At 36.4% G+C, this 14,533-nt stretch overlaps 2 protein-coding genes across 3 annotated transcripts; both read right to left on the bottom strand.

Annotated features, from left to right (window-relative positions):
- Window positions 1-553: 553 nt before the first annotated feature.
- LOC114190023 (transcription initiation factor TFIID subunit 13-like) lies at window positions 554-4,542 on the bottom strand. 2 transcript variants are annotated; one of them, XM_028078771.1, is made up of 6 exons: window positions 4,277-4,542; window positions 2,353-2,562; window positions 2,233-2,270; window positions 2,005-2,064; window positions 1,844-1,918; window positions 554-883 (listed from the first exon to the last, which is right to left on the bottom strand). In XM_028078771.1, exons 2-6 carry the CDS (start codon window positions 2,453-2,455, stop codon window positions 749-751), a joined length of 411 nt encoding a protein of 136 aa, XP_027934572.1. In that variant the 5' UTR covers window positions 2,456-2,562; window positions 4,277-4,542; the 3' UTR covers window positions 554-748. The 2 variants fall into 2 exon arrangements, with proteins under 2 accessions (XP_027934572.1, XP_027934573.1); XM_028078772.1 differs by lacking the exon at window positions 4,277-4,542 and adding an exon at window positions 3,797-3,818.
- Window positions 4,543-12,269: 7,727 nt separating this feature from the next.
- Window positions 12,270-13,379, bottom strand: LOC114191305. Its single transcript, XM_028080476.1, has 2 exons — window positions 13,201-13,379; window positions 12,270-13,080 (listed from the first exon to the last, which is right to left on the bottom strand). The coding sequence occupies exons 1-2, from the start codon at window positions 13,377-13,379 to the stop codon at window positions 12,270-12,272; spliced, it is 990 nt and encodes a 329-aa protein (XP_027936277.1).
- Window positions 13,380-14,533: the final 1,154 nt, after the last annotated feature.

Consider the following 14,533-nt stretch of genomic DNA (forward strand, 5'->3'; position numbering starts at 1 on the left):
TGTAACCTCTTCAGAAGGGAAACGCAATGACTTGCACAACACTGTCAGTATAACACTGGTAAACGTTGCGATAACAGCTTTCAGTGGTTTTCAATTACATGATTTGTACTTGTTCCTAATTATATTAGAAGGCCCAAGATGCAACAGTAGATGGCCTTTTTCCACCCATGCCGAGCATAGACCTGTTTTAGTTTTATAAATACTTACATCTTTTAGAAGTGATTTTTTCTTGAGTAGTCTCCATCAAATGAATGTTTAAAAAATTTATCATTTCTTTTCAAAAAAAATGTACTTTATTCAAGATAAATTACTCTTAAAATATTTAGTGGGGTGAAGATTAAAACTTATGCAACCAAATCTATGAACCGCTTTGACTTTTATGTACTTATTTTTCGTGATGATTAACCATTTCCATTGAACACCAAAATGAATATATATATATATATATATATATATATATATATATATATATATATATATATATATATATATATATATATATGACTCCTTAAAAGAATGGAAGATGTCTATGTACGGGAGGCACCATGGAGTGTAGACAAATCCTTTTATTTGTATTGCACAACTACAAAAATTTAGAGACATAAATAGTGTGCACATCAAATTTGAGCAAGATAAAATAATATTTTCATTCGATCATGGGTTAGGAGGCATTAATTTCAAATCTACATCATCAGAAAAACTAAACATATTACAACCAACATTAGTGCATTTCAGTAATCTCCGTTACTCATCCTTCTACCGGCTCGTCCACCTCAAAAACCTTCCTCAGTTTCTCTTCATCTGATTCAAAAACCTTTCTTGCTTGTTTCAGCTCTTCATTCATAGACAGTAGTTCTGTACAACGATTAAGTTTCGGCAAATCCTGCAGTATACAGTTATGGATATTAGACAAACAATAAATATGATAGTAGTGTTAACAAAAGATTACGAGGTAGTCTTCACCAGTTTTTTATAATATCACGCTACGTTTCCTCAACTTAATCAAAAATGGTGAGGTAACGTTCATGAAGGAAGCGTTTCCGCCAGTGTTTAAGCCTTTGAGGAATCACAAAATTAACCTCTGCTAATGACAGTAGGGTGCTACTTTTACAATCTATGTTACTAACTGACATTTAGATTTGTTGGTAATACTTAATGATCCTTCAGACCCTGTTAACTAAGCCTAAAATATGAAACATGTAGGTCTAATGCCAATTATTAATTGGTCCCATCGCTACAAAACCAAAGACGAGGAAGTCTAGGCGGGAGTGGAATAAATAATACAGTTATATATATGTAGTCTATAATTACATTCATCAATGACTCTCTACAGACTCGTATTTATAAGTTGATCACTAGTCTAAAAACGTTGGAGTTGGTAGTATATAGACATGAAAATGTCAGATTCCTTAGCTCGTCAGGTTAATAAAATGCTAATAGAGTGGTAATGTTAATTATTCACATGCTGATAAAGGTAGATTGAAACGAGCAATTTCTGTCTAGTATGATTGTTATATAGCTATTGTATTGTGAAATTCTGATTCTGAATAAATTAAGAAATAAACACTTATAAAAAGACGGATCAATTAAGTAGGGTGTTCTAAACACATTGAAGTGTTATAGAGAATTTTTCCGTTAGTTTGAGCATGATTCCTGTTTAATTCATTTATTGAGTTTTGTGTTTCTCTTTGAATACATAAGATTTTAACAATTAATAAAAGGATGTACAGAGACCAAAATAAATTTTTGCCTATAGAATAATGATAGTTATATTAGAATTCAAGGTTCCCCAGTAACTTTTAATCTTCATAATAATTATTTGCCATATTTTAAAAAAGAGTACCTTGCGAATCAAATAGAGAAAATCCTCAACTGATAGCTTCCCCCTTTGAGATCCAATATCTTGGGCTTTATGAACCTTGGCAGACAAATTAAGCATAAGGACAACCATGCTAACTAGCTCACTCAGACGGAATTGAACAATTTAAAAGTTAAGACCATTACCAGTTCTATGACATATTCCACAACAATGTCCTCCATAAGAGTCACACTTTCAGGAAGCGGCTAATTGAAACAGAAAAAAAAAAAAAGTCTTCCATTTAATAAACATAATTCTTTAAATTACAAGAAAAAAATATAGTTAAAGTTACATAACAAAGGCAATAATACAATGCAAATTATGTGTAGATAGGCACATGAGCCGGAGGGTAAGGGTTAATGCTTAACACTCACATTAGGATCATCTCCAAAGCCATACATCATGTGCTGCACTAATGTAACCAAAAAAATGACATTATTACGAATGAGAGGAAACTAGATAAAATGTTAAAAACTTAGAACAAAAATTCTTACATTCTTTTTGGAAAACTCCTCTTTTGCGCTTGGATGAAGTTTCTGATGGTTGTGAGGAAGCTGCTCTTGGTTTTGATGAGGTTCCAGCAGCAGAGCTGCTCATTGCTATAGATCAATGCTTATACTGGTATCTTCAGGGTAATTGGAGTTAGTGAATAGGAGAAACTGAAGATATTTTTGGACCTTTCAATGCAGTTTGTAGGTTCTGTCCTGCACTCAGAATACCAGAGAATAAAAAACACGAATAATGACAAGAATCAAATTAAGGAAAGAATGAGAGACACCGGTCTTAGCAACTGCACACCCCTCAAATGGACTTAACTTGTCCCAAGCTAACCCCCACCCAACCTGCCCCGCTCAGTAGTTGTCATCTTCTATCCAAGAACCCAGTTGTCAAAATAAATCCCATCAGAATTGATAAACTCGTATAGGTGATTCCCATCATGAACAAGATAGATAAAGGAAGGAAATTAACTGTACAATGTACCATGAGTTTCAGTCATTATTGCTATGCCAAACCATAAACAAAATAAGATACCGGAATATTGCAACCATACATAATACAGTTTTCCAACCTCCTTTAAAAACATTAACTACTTTTAAAGGCCCCTTGTGATAAAGTTAAAAGATATATAAGGACTAGCAGCACTCCTGTGGTCATCCTTCAGTCAATAACATTTTCATAGCCTAAGATTACTTGCTCAAAAGCACAAGAAGAGGATCTAATCCAAAAAAGATTGATCCATTAAGTGGGAAAACCTCAATTCTTAAATACCACATCAAGTAGCTTATCTTATTCAACATGGGACTACTTACAACCTATAAGAGTAGAAATCTGCACTTGTTTCAAGAAAAGCAATCCATATATATATGATATTGCAGCAGCAAATTACAAAGAGTACACCAGTTTTGGAGAGCTAAATAGATAACATGCCATATAGAATCCTGAATCTTTCGAATGGGAGAGAAAATAATTTGTTTGTAATTTTTATGCATTGACTATATTTGTTCATCTTGAGATTTACATACAAATATTTGTTCATTTTTATGTTATTCCAATATGGGCAGACAAATATACTATTCCAATATTAAGCATTGGCAAAATAGAACCATTAACATATTGTATATGTTAAGACTACATAAATTGAAGCAAATAATAGACTTTATCCAACTTTATTTTGTACTTAAAATTTTGTAATCGAAGTCAACAACATAGCTTTGTGCAGATACATCAAATGCATACAAAATACAATTGTTTAATTCCATAAACCTGAAATAGTCTAGAATTGTGTAATTTTCCTTCAACCAATATCAAAGAATCAGCCTCTTAAGTAAGGTTTTCACTTCCTAGAATACCTCTAGCAAACTACTTAAAACTAAATGGCTAGTTCCTGCTTAAAAGAACTCAACAAATGTTATATTAGAAGTATAAGTTTTTCCTTACCTCGTCTATAAACCCATTTCACTGATGACACCCAGTACCAAACCAGCTCTAACCCTTACTTTCATGGCATTATCCAACAAATATTCTTTTAAAATTCACAACCAAAAAGAGAAAAGAAGTTAAAATTCAGCAGATAAATCAACTGCAATTCTATTATTTTCAAACATTACTGACCTAAAAATTAGTGATTTCATCATTATTTTTCAAAGCAAATCAGAAAACAAAAATATATTTTTCGGGGCGCAAAGGACATCCCAGCACACCATAGTACCACAATCAATCATGCGCATTCACAAGCTCACTTCTGAGGCGAGAAATAACTTAACTTTATCGTCTCAGAAACCTCCTAATCCTCACACAGATTTCACAGCCAAGCAAAACAAATTAAAGGGATAACATTCTGAAGAAAACCCACAATTCTCTAAAACGAACTTAGGGGAATGAAACTCAAATCAAAAGTAAGAATGCATCCGTGTGTACCTGGGAGATGAATTTGCAGTGTGACAAGACAGAGAGAAATATAGAAAGAAGAAAAAGGGAGTTAAGAAATTTTTTGGGACTGAGAAGTTGTTTACTTTAGTGGTCTGTAGTTGGGATCGTTGTCGATGTTAAAGGCAAAGTGAATACGAACGACAGGGAGAAGCAAACAACACCGTTCGCAACTGAGCCCGATCAGTGTTCAACATTCTGGATTTGAGGATGAATTTATCTGGATTGGAAATTTTTTTTTTTTTTTTAGAGATTTAAAAATGGAAGTTAATAGATTTTCAAAGTTTGTAGAAGTTTGCCGATGACTTAGATAATTTGATAAATAAAAAATAAAATTCTAATTAATAGATTAAAATATAAAATTATTAATGTAATAATAATAATTAATATTATTTTTATTATTTAATAATAATATTATTATTATAAATATTATTTATTATTTATTATTATTAGTATTAATATAATAATTATAATTAATATTATTAATATATATATATATATAATTTTAGAATCGGATCCAGCTTAATTGGATCGGATCCAATACTTCCTGCAACACAAGAGATCCAATTCTCACATAACATTTTTTAAGATTGTTATAAAATTATTTTAAATAATTTATATAATTAGAATTAGTTTAAAAGTAATAATTTTATAAATATAAATATAAAATTTTAAAACAAGTAATAAGTTAAAATAAATATATTTAAAATTTTAAAATAAAATTAAATAGAATTTAATGTAAAATATAAATTTAAATAAAATTAATATTATTAAAAATATGTAATAGAAATATCACTTAAAATAAAAATATCATTATAAAAATTATATACAAGTTAAATTTGATCTCAATTTAGAGAGGATGAAATTGAATTTTTTTTTTTAAATTACAGAGTGACTATGATGCACAGATACAATACGTGTATCGAATACGACACATATATGACACGTCGATACGTTTATTTTTAAAATAATAAGATATGATATGTGATATATGAATATTAAAAATTGTATTTACAAACATAATAAATATATAATTGTTAATGTGTGAATCCAAATTTCCTAATAAGAGACCAATTATTTTGGTAGCCAAAATCTGATACCTAATGTTAGTGACCAGTTTAAAAATCAATTCATAATTAAAACCATTTAAATTATAAATTTAGAGACCAATTGTAATTTTTTAGAACTATTTTAGTTGTCAATTTGGTCTCTGTAAAGTAACTAATCATTTTTTATCACTAGAATTGGTCACTATTCAAAGATTTTATTGTAGTGTACAACCACTTTATAAATTTAGATACTTCATTGATAAGTATCGTTAAAGTATTCTAAAGTATCGGACACGCGACCTAAGTTGAAGTGTCGGTGCATCATAATCAAAGTAACATATAGAATAAATTAAGATTCAGACAATGACTTGACACGTTCCACAATACTGACTTGATACGTGACATAAATAATTTAAAAAAATTAAATAAATTAAAAAATATAAATAAAAAATTTTAAAAATGAGAAGCTGACACGTGGCACATCCTTAACGTCGTTAACACTATACTAACGGAATGGACCTAACTGTTACCCATATTCAAAAATATGAACCTAGTTGAGACTAAAAAAAAATTATGAACCTATTTGAGATTTTGGAGATTTTGGTACAAAAATGTGCACTTTAACTTTTTTTGTGTTGAATTTGGTCTTAAAGTTATTTTTTTTTAATTTGGTCCCAATTTTTTTTTTTAAATTGAGCAATTTTGTCCCTTTACAAATGGAGACCAATTTTTTAATATAAATTTTATACTTGATATTCTTATTAAAATTCATATTTTTATTAAATATTTTTAATTTAGAGTTATAGTTGGTTTAAAATTAAAATAAAGATTTCATAAGTAAGAAATAACATCGTTGACGTAAAATTTCAAGAGGTCAAAAATAATACAAAGTAATATAACTGATTAATATAATGTTTATGTAATTTTTAATACTTTACGTGTTTTTTAATTCTTAAAATTTTATACCAATGGTGTTATTCTCTACTTTTAAAATTTTCGTGCTAATTTTAAACCAATTCCATTAGTAAACAACAAAATTTAATAAATATGTGAATTTTAATAAGAATATCAGTATAACATTTATATAAAAATTAAATTTCATATCAATTTGGAAAGAAAAAACTTGATCAATTTAAAAAAAATTAGGACCAAATTGAAAAAAAAAATTAATATTAGGACCAAATTGAAAAAAAAAATATAATTAATATTATGATCAAATTGAATATAAGGAAGTAATTCTGACATGTGGTATGATATTAGCTTGACACGTAAATATATATATTTTTTAAATAAAAATAAAATAATAAAAATAAAAAATAAAAACACAAAATTACATGTGTTAGGTAGGAATGGTAATTCGGGACGAGCCAAACGGGCTAACCTGCAGGCTCGCATAAAAAAACGCAAGGTGGGCTGGGATGTTGAACCCACTGCCCCGCCCCGCACAAGCTCGCAACCCGTGCAGGCTAAAGGCAGGGCGGGCTAACCCGCTGATTCGCCTATAAAATTAAATATTATCATTTTTTAATTTTCACATTATTCATCTCGTTGTTTCTATAAATTCCTTTTATTATTTATTTATTATTATCATTATGTATAATCATTGTATATAAGATGATGATTTTAGTTTTTGAATGTGGAATATTTTTTTTTATGCTTTTTTAGGTACGTGTCTTATAAAGTGACATGTTGTTATTGTACTTTAACTATAATTTTTGTTACTATTGTTTTGTGTCTTTAAGTAGGTAAAGTAATTAGAATTATTTCAATAGAAAATAAATATCAATTAGTATGAAAAAATAAAAAAAAAAAAACTTTATCACGCTCATTACAAAAAAAATATTTTGCTCATCACAAATGCAAATCAGCCTGCGAGCCCATTCGGCCAACCCACGTACGGGACGGGCCAGAAAAGTAAACTCAATATTAAATTATGGGGCGGACCAAAACGAGTCAGACTGACCTGCTTTGCCATCCCTAATATTAGTTAATGTTCACAATTCATTAATTATTTTAACTGCATTAACAAAAATATCAAATTGAATGAAATTAATAAATATTAAGACCGGATTGAAAAAAAAAATTATGACAAAATTAAAAAACAGTACGAATAGTATGATCAAATCGGTATTTAAATTATATCTTTATAATTCAATATAATCTTAAAAAATTAATAAATGTCTTTTTTTTCTTCTGTTGGGAGTGTTGAGGTTGTTGTTAGGTTTCATTCGAATAAATAAGTTTGTGACAACCGTTTTTGCTGATGTAAAGTCCAGCTCTCTAACTACTTCCTCAATTAATATAGTTATGGAAAATTTAATGTTATGCTATGTTTTTCAATGGGTTTTGGTCTCTGAAGTATCAGAATGGAAAGTCAGCACTATTACATTTCTATAAATGGAATATTGAATGAAATACACTGTAATATTTAATCCCCTAAATTTGACATTCTAACCATTAATTCATTTGTTTTATAAGCTTCTATTGTTATTATTTAAAGGTAGGATTTTATTAACAAAACCTTAGCTTGAAAATTATTTATCATATACATTTTTTCTCTAAGTGTCTTTCTAATCAAATCACTTGGTCCCTCTTTCAGTTGACGGAATTTTTTCATAGTTTGAGGGGCTTTCGCCTCCTTAATTTTTTATTGTAAATAAATTAATATATAAAAAGGAAATAATTTATTTTAATTTTAATATATTTTATATACGTACGCCTTAAAAATTTTGCATATTTATTTTAGTTTCTCCAAAAATATTTATTAAAAGTCTGCCACTAGCTTCTTCTAATTTGATAAATATAAACAAAGTCAATAAAATTCACATTCTTACTAAATTTCTCATCAACAAAAATTGACAACAAATTTAATTTTAAATATCGACTAGTTCATCTAATCCACTTATTACAAAATATTAATCTTTTGAATATATATGGAAAGAAATTCTAACTCATTGAATCATAAACCTTGTCACAATCAATTTTGAATGAACTTTTTCCCCCTTCTTCCTTACCTCACGAACGAAACGATTTCATTTACCACAAACAAATATCTCTCCAAAAATGCATTTCCTGCTTGATCAATCCTTTAATGCAAAGTTTTTTCACTGGGTTGATTAAGATTTTAGAAACATAGTACAATTACCTTATAATTTTTAATTAGTATGCAATATATATATATATATATATATATATATATATATATATATATATATATATATATATATATATATATATATATATATATATATTAGGAATTCATGCATTTTCAAGTCATACAATCAACCCACAGATAACCAAAGGAAATAGACCCAAACCTGACCCTTTTCTCGCCTAGGTTAAATACCTTCACTTAAGCTACACAACTGTCTCGCTTAAGCTAGGCGAAGTCGCTTGGGCGAGATCTGCAACAGGGGCACTCTGCGAGCTATCGCCTGGGCGAGACTCCCTCGCCTGAGCGAGATCACTCTTCATCCAAAATTGAAATCCCTCGCCTGGACGAGAACGCAAGTAGAGGACACCAAGTTTTCTTCGAGAACTCGCTTGGGCGAGTCACTCTCGCCTGAGCGAGACAACGTGTCGCTCAAAACAAGAGCCCTTCGCCTGGGTGAGCTGCTCGAACAAAACCTGGGCGAGTCTCAACCATTCTCGCCTAGGCGAGACGAGCTCGCTTAGGCGATAATAACAGTACTCGCCACTGTTACGCGCATGCAGCAGGAACTCAAACTCAATAGCAACATACTAGAACTCAAACAAGCCAGTTCATACTATCCAAAACATCAATCAAGCATAAAATCATGGTACAGACCAAAGACATGCAGAAATAGCTCTTAAAGACTCAAAACCTAACTTCCCTTACCTCTGTTTTGAGCACCAAAAGCAAACAGATCTTAACTAAGGGGTACTACAGCTCGAGGAACTCGAGTAATGAGCTGAAAAGTGAAAACCAGGACAAAACGAGGTAAATACTTGGAACCCTACCCAACCAACATGCTCAAACAGCGAAATGAGGAAGGAATAGACCAAAGAACTCTGAAGTTCAACTTACCAGAAGGTACTAGATGGGTTTCGTTAGCTCGAAGGTGGATGAAGATCGTGCCCTAGCAGAGCTCCTAGCAGAGCTCCTAGCAGAAGACAAGAGAGGAGAGGAAACTATTTTCTGAAAAAAGGAGACAAGAGCATACTGAGTGAGCTGAAAGGGGTATTGGGGTCCTACAGTTGGGTTGGCCTTGGGCCTACGAAAAGGCCAGGCCCAACCCTTTTTGGCACAGAAAAAAGGGGCTTACAATATGTCCCCAACAACAAAAATTTTTCGTCCTCCAAAATTAGACTTACCAAAAAAGATGTGGATAGGAACTCCTCATATCTTCCTTTAGCTCCCAGGTAGAGTCACCTGTCTTCCGGTCCTAGATGACCTTCACAAGTTTAGTGGCTCTTCCCTTGCGCTCCCTCACTTGGCGATCCTCTATGGCCACGGGCTGTACCACTACCCGGAGATCCTCCTTGACTTGCACATCCTCCGCCTCCAACACATGTGATGGGTCAAAAACATACTTCCGTAGTTGTGAGACATGGAAGACTGGGTGTAGATTAGCCAACTGGGGTGGCAATGCAATCTCATAAGCCACGGGCCCTATCCTCCTCAAGATCTGATACGGACCCAAGAACTTAGGAGACAGCTTCCTTGAGCGGATAGCCCTCCCCACACCTGTGGTTCGAGTCACCCTCAAGAACACATGCTCCCCAGCCTCAAACTCTAGGGGCCTCCTCCTCCGGTCTGCATATGCTTTTTGCCGACTCTGAGATGCTTGCAACCTATCCCTCACCAACTGCACCTTCTCTGTGGTTTGTTGCAACAACTCAGGTCCTACCAAAATTGACTCGCCATCCTGGTACCAACATAAGGGAGTCCTACACCTCCTCCCATACAAAGCCTCATAAGGCGCAATCCCTATACTCACCTGGTAACTATTGTTGTAGGTGAACTCCACCAACGGTAACACCTCATCCCAACTGCCAAGGTGGTCAAAAATACATGTTCTCAACAAGTCCTCTAAGGACTGAATCACCCTCTCTGACTGGCCATCCGTCTGAGGATGGTAAGCAGAACTCATCCTTAGCCTACTACCCACAGCCTCCTGCAGCGTCTGTCAGAACCTTGAAGTGAACCGGGGGTCTCTGTTAGACACTATGCTACTGGGTACTCCATGGAGTCTCACTATCTCTCGGATGTAGAGTTGGGCCAACTTGGCCATAGACATTCTGAGATTCACCGCCAAAAAGTGAGCACTCTTCGTTAGTCGATCCACCACCACCCATATAGCATCATGCCCTCTCACGGTGCGAGGCAAGTGGGTAACAAATCCATAGCTATGTTATCCCATTTCCACACCGAAATATCTAAGGGCCGGAGCGTCCCACCAGGTTTCTGATGCTCCACCTTAGCCGTTTGACAAGTCAAACAAGCCGATACAAACTGTGCAACTTCCTTTTTCATGCCTTGCCACCAAAAGTTCTCCTTAAGGTCTTGGTACATCTTAGTCATGCCAGGATGCAGACTAAGACGACTCTTGTGTCCCTCCTCAAGAACCTATCTCCTTAGCTTAGCATTATCTAGCACACAGACTCTGCCTCTGAACCTCAACACACTGTTACTACCCAAGGCAAACTCCTTGGCCTGTTCCGATCTAAGTAGCTCTTTTACCCTCTGCAAACTAGCATCTTGTGCTTGCTTCTCCTTGATCAAACTCAGGAAGTCACTAGATATAGTCAGAGTGCTACATCTAATGGATTCCGGCTCCAACTCAAACTATAGCTTCATGTCTCTGAAGCTCTCAAGCAACCCCATCTCTTTTATCATCAGGTGTGCCACATGCACGGTCTTCCTACTTAGTGCGTCTTGTGGTCACTAAACACCCGGAACTGTGCACCATACAAGTAGTGCCTCCAGATTTTCAAAGCAAAAACCACCGCTGCTAATTCTAGGTCATGAGTGAGGTAGTTCTTCTCATGAACCTTCAACTGCCTCGAAGCATAGGCCACCACCTTTCTCTCTTGCATCAAGACACATCCAAGACCCTGATGAGAGGCAACACAGTAAACCTCAAAGGGTTTACTCACATCTGGGATTACCAACACTGGAGCACTCGTCAGTCTCTGCTTAAGCTCCCTGAAGCTCTCCTCACACCTATCAGTCCATGCAAACGGTTGGTCCTTCCTGGTCAGCTGTGTCAGGGGTGCCACTATCTTGGAGAACCCCTCTATAAACCTCCGGTAGTAGCCAGCTAAACCCACGAAACTCCGAATCTCCGTCATTGACTTGGGACACTCTCACTGTATCACGACCTCCACCTTAGTTGGATCCACAGCTATACCCTGAGATGATATCACCTGCCCCAAGAACTGCACCTCTTTCATCCAAAAGTCACACTTTGACAACTTGGCAAACAACTGTTTCTCCCTCAAGATACCAAGCACTATCCTCAATGCTCGGCATGTTCCTCATGCGTCCTGGAGTAGATGAGTATGTCGTCTATAAAGACCACGACAAACTTATCTAGAAACGGGCGGAAGATCTGGTTCATGTAGTCCATGAACAAAGCCAAGGCATTAGTCACACCGAATGGCATGACAACATACTCGTAGTGCCCATATCTATATCGGAAAGCAGTCTTCTCTACATCTTCTGCCTTCACCAGAATCTGATGATAACCTAACTGGAGATCAATCTTGGAGAACATTGACGCCCCATGCAGCTGATCCATCAAATCATCTATTCTTGGCAAGGGGTACTTGTTTTTGATAGTCAGCTTGTTCAGCTGCCTATAATCCACACACAACCTCGAGTCGCCATCTTTCTTCTTTACCAACAAGACAGGCGTTCCCCACGGCGAAGCACTCTGCCGTATAAACTGTTTCTCAAGCAATCCCTCTATCTATTTCTTTAACTCCACCAACTCCGCTGGGGCCATGCGGTAAGGAGCTATAGACACAGGGCCAACTCCTGGTACCAAGTCTATAGAGAACTCAACTTCTCTCCTCGGGGGCAAACCTGGTACCTCTTCGGGGAACACATCCTCAAATTCCCTGACCACTGGTATCACCGTTATCCTTTCCTCCTTCTCAACATTCATCATGGCAAAGACCAAATAACATTGTGCGTCGTCCCAGATTTCCTTCATAACCCCATGAGAAGACAATAACTCAGGATCCTCTGAGTTGGAGAACAACAACTTCTTCTCCCGACAGTCTATGAGAACATGATTGGCAGAGAGCCAATCCATTCCCAAGATCACATCTAGCCCTTGTAGAGGAAGGCATATGAGATTGACTTTATATACGCGTCCCTCTACCTCAACTGGAAATCTAGCACACACCGAAGAAGTCCTAACCAACCCAGATGTCGGGGTAGATACCACGAGGTCAAACAGTAGCTCACACACTGGCATACCCAACTCCTGCACACAAGACTCTGACACAAACGAGTGTGTCGCTCCAGAATCAAAAAGCACGCAACAAGACTTGCCAGATATCACACAACAACCAATCACAAGGTTATCTGAACCTGCCGCCTCTGACCCAGTCATCACATAGACCCTGCCTGTAGCCTGAGGCCTGCTGCCTCCCCTCTTATGCTGAGTCTGGCCCGAAGTCTGGCTCAGAGTCTGTGGTGAAGGTCGTGCCACTGTCCTCCTCAGAGTGGAACATTCTCTGCCAAAGTGGTCATCCCTGCCACAATGGTTGCACCTGCAGAAACTCGATAGTTTCAGGAAAAAACTCTTCACGTGCGGTCCTCCGCAGTGATGGCACTAGATCCTGCTGGGTGGGGAAGAAAAGCCTCTAGACCCCTGTGGCTGTGGATGAGACCTAGCATAAGGCTTCTTCTTCTCTTCAACTCTCGGCCTGGACCCAGATGGTCCGCTAACTTCTTCCATTACCAACCTCATACTGGCCCACCAATGCCCAGCCTCTCCAGTGAGCATGTAGACCGTGAAAGCAAGCATGCTCTCATCGGGGAACCTCTTAGCATCAAAGATGCGCTCCATATCCTTCATCCATTGGTTCACCTGGTCGGGACTCGTCTTGCCATCAAACTTGGCGGGGTGATGCTTCAAGAAGTCTTCCAAACTCCATTCAGGGGGTGGAGGTTAGGGATGAGGACCATACATCTGGGCACCAACAACATTCTTCCCTAACTGGCGGAGAGCATCCATATGCTGCCTCTAAGAATCATCAGTAGCCTGCCTAGCAGCCTCCATTTGCTGCATCACCAGGTGTTGCTACTCCAGGGAGGCCTCTTGGCGTTGCATTGCCACCTCATGCTGTTGCAACATGGCATTGCTCTGCTGAGTCAAGGCTGCAGCCATAGCCTCGATCGCCCTTGCCAGGTCTTGTTCGTCGCCCTGAGAGGGTTGAGGAGGAGTTATACGAGGGGGTGCCATAACACTGTACACACAAAAAGAACCATCAAAAACTGGGTTAGACTGGAAACTCATCTAAACACGACAAGAAAGGGCACAACGAAAGCTAAGCAAACACATAGCCTACAAACACTAAGGAACGAAGGCTCTGATACCATAAAATGTGACATCCCATTTAAATAGAATAATCTACTTAATAATATATCACATGATCATAATAATAAAGAGCAAAGCAAACTGATGAAAAACCATAGACAGGAAATTCACTTTTACAGTCATCCATAAGAATACTTGAAGGGGGTTCTAGGCATACAACCATGCCATAGCCAAAACAGAAACAACAAGGTTCACAGTTATGCAAAAGAAAAGCTCCTAGAGCTAGAAGTTACAAGGGCACTAGGGCCATAGCACGCTCTTGAGAGGCACACAAAAATAGATCCCCTAAGCTGCGCTACTGCTCCCACCAGGCCTACTCCCAGAATTTCCTCCATCTGCTCCCACCAAGGGTGATCATCGCAAAATAGAAAACATAACAGGAACATAAACAGAAATGCAAGGGTAAGCTAGTGCAATATAAATTTTATCAGGGTATAGCAGACAAGTATTTAAACAGTTCAATCATGCAACACAGTAGGCACAGAGAATCAAATTATAGCAAACACACAGGACACTATGACTCAATTATCCGGATACATATACTAAGATCGGATTCACTGGACGCTTGCACTCGTGGTGGCCTCTACTGCTCTGCAGAGCCATTGCCAATGGGTTTCACCCTA

This window comes from Vigna unguiculata, chromosome 7, assembly GCF_004118075.2.
Source record: "Vigna unguiculata cultivar IT97K-499-35 chromosome 7, ASM411807v1, whole genome shotgun sequence".
Lineage (NCBI taxonomy): Eukaryota > Viridiplantae > Streptophyta > Magnoliopsida > Fabales > Fabaceae > Vigna > Vigna unguiculata.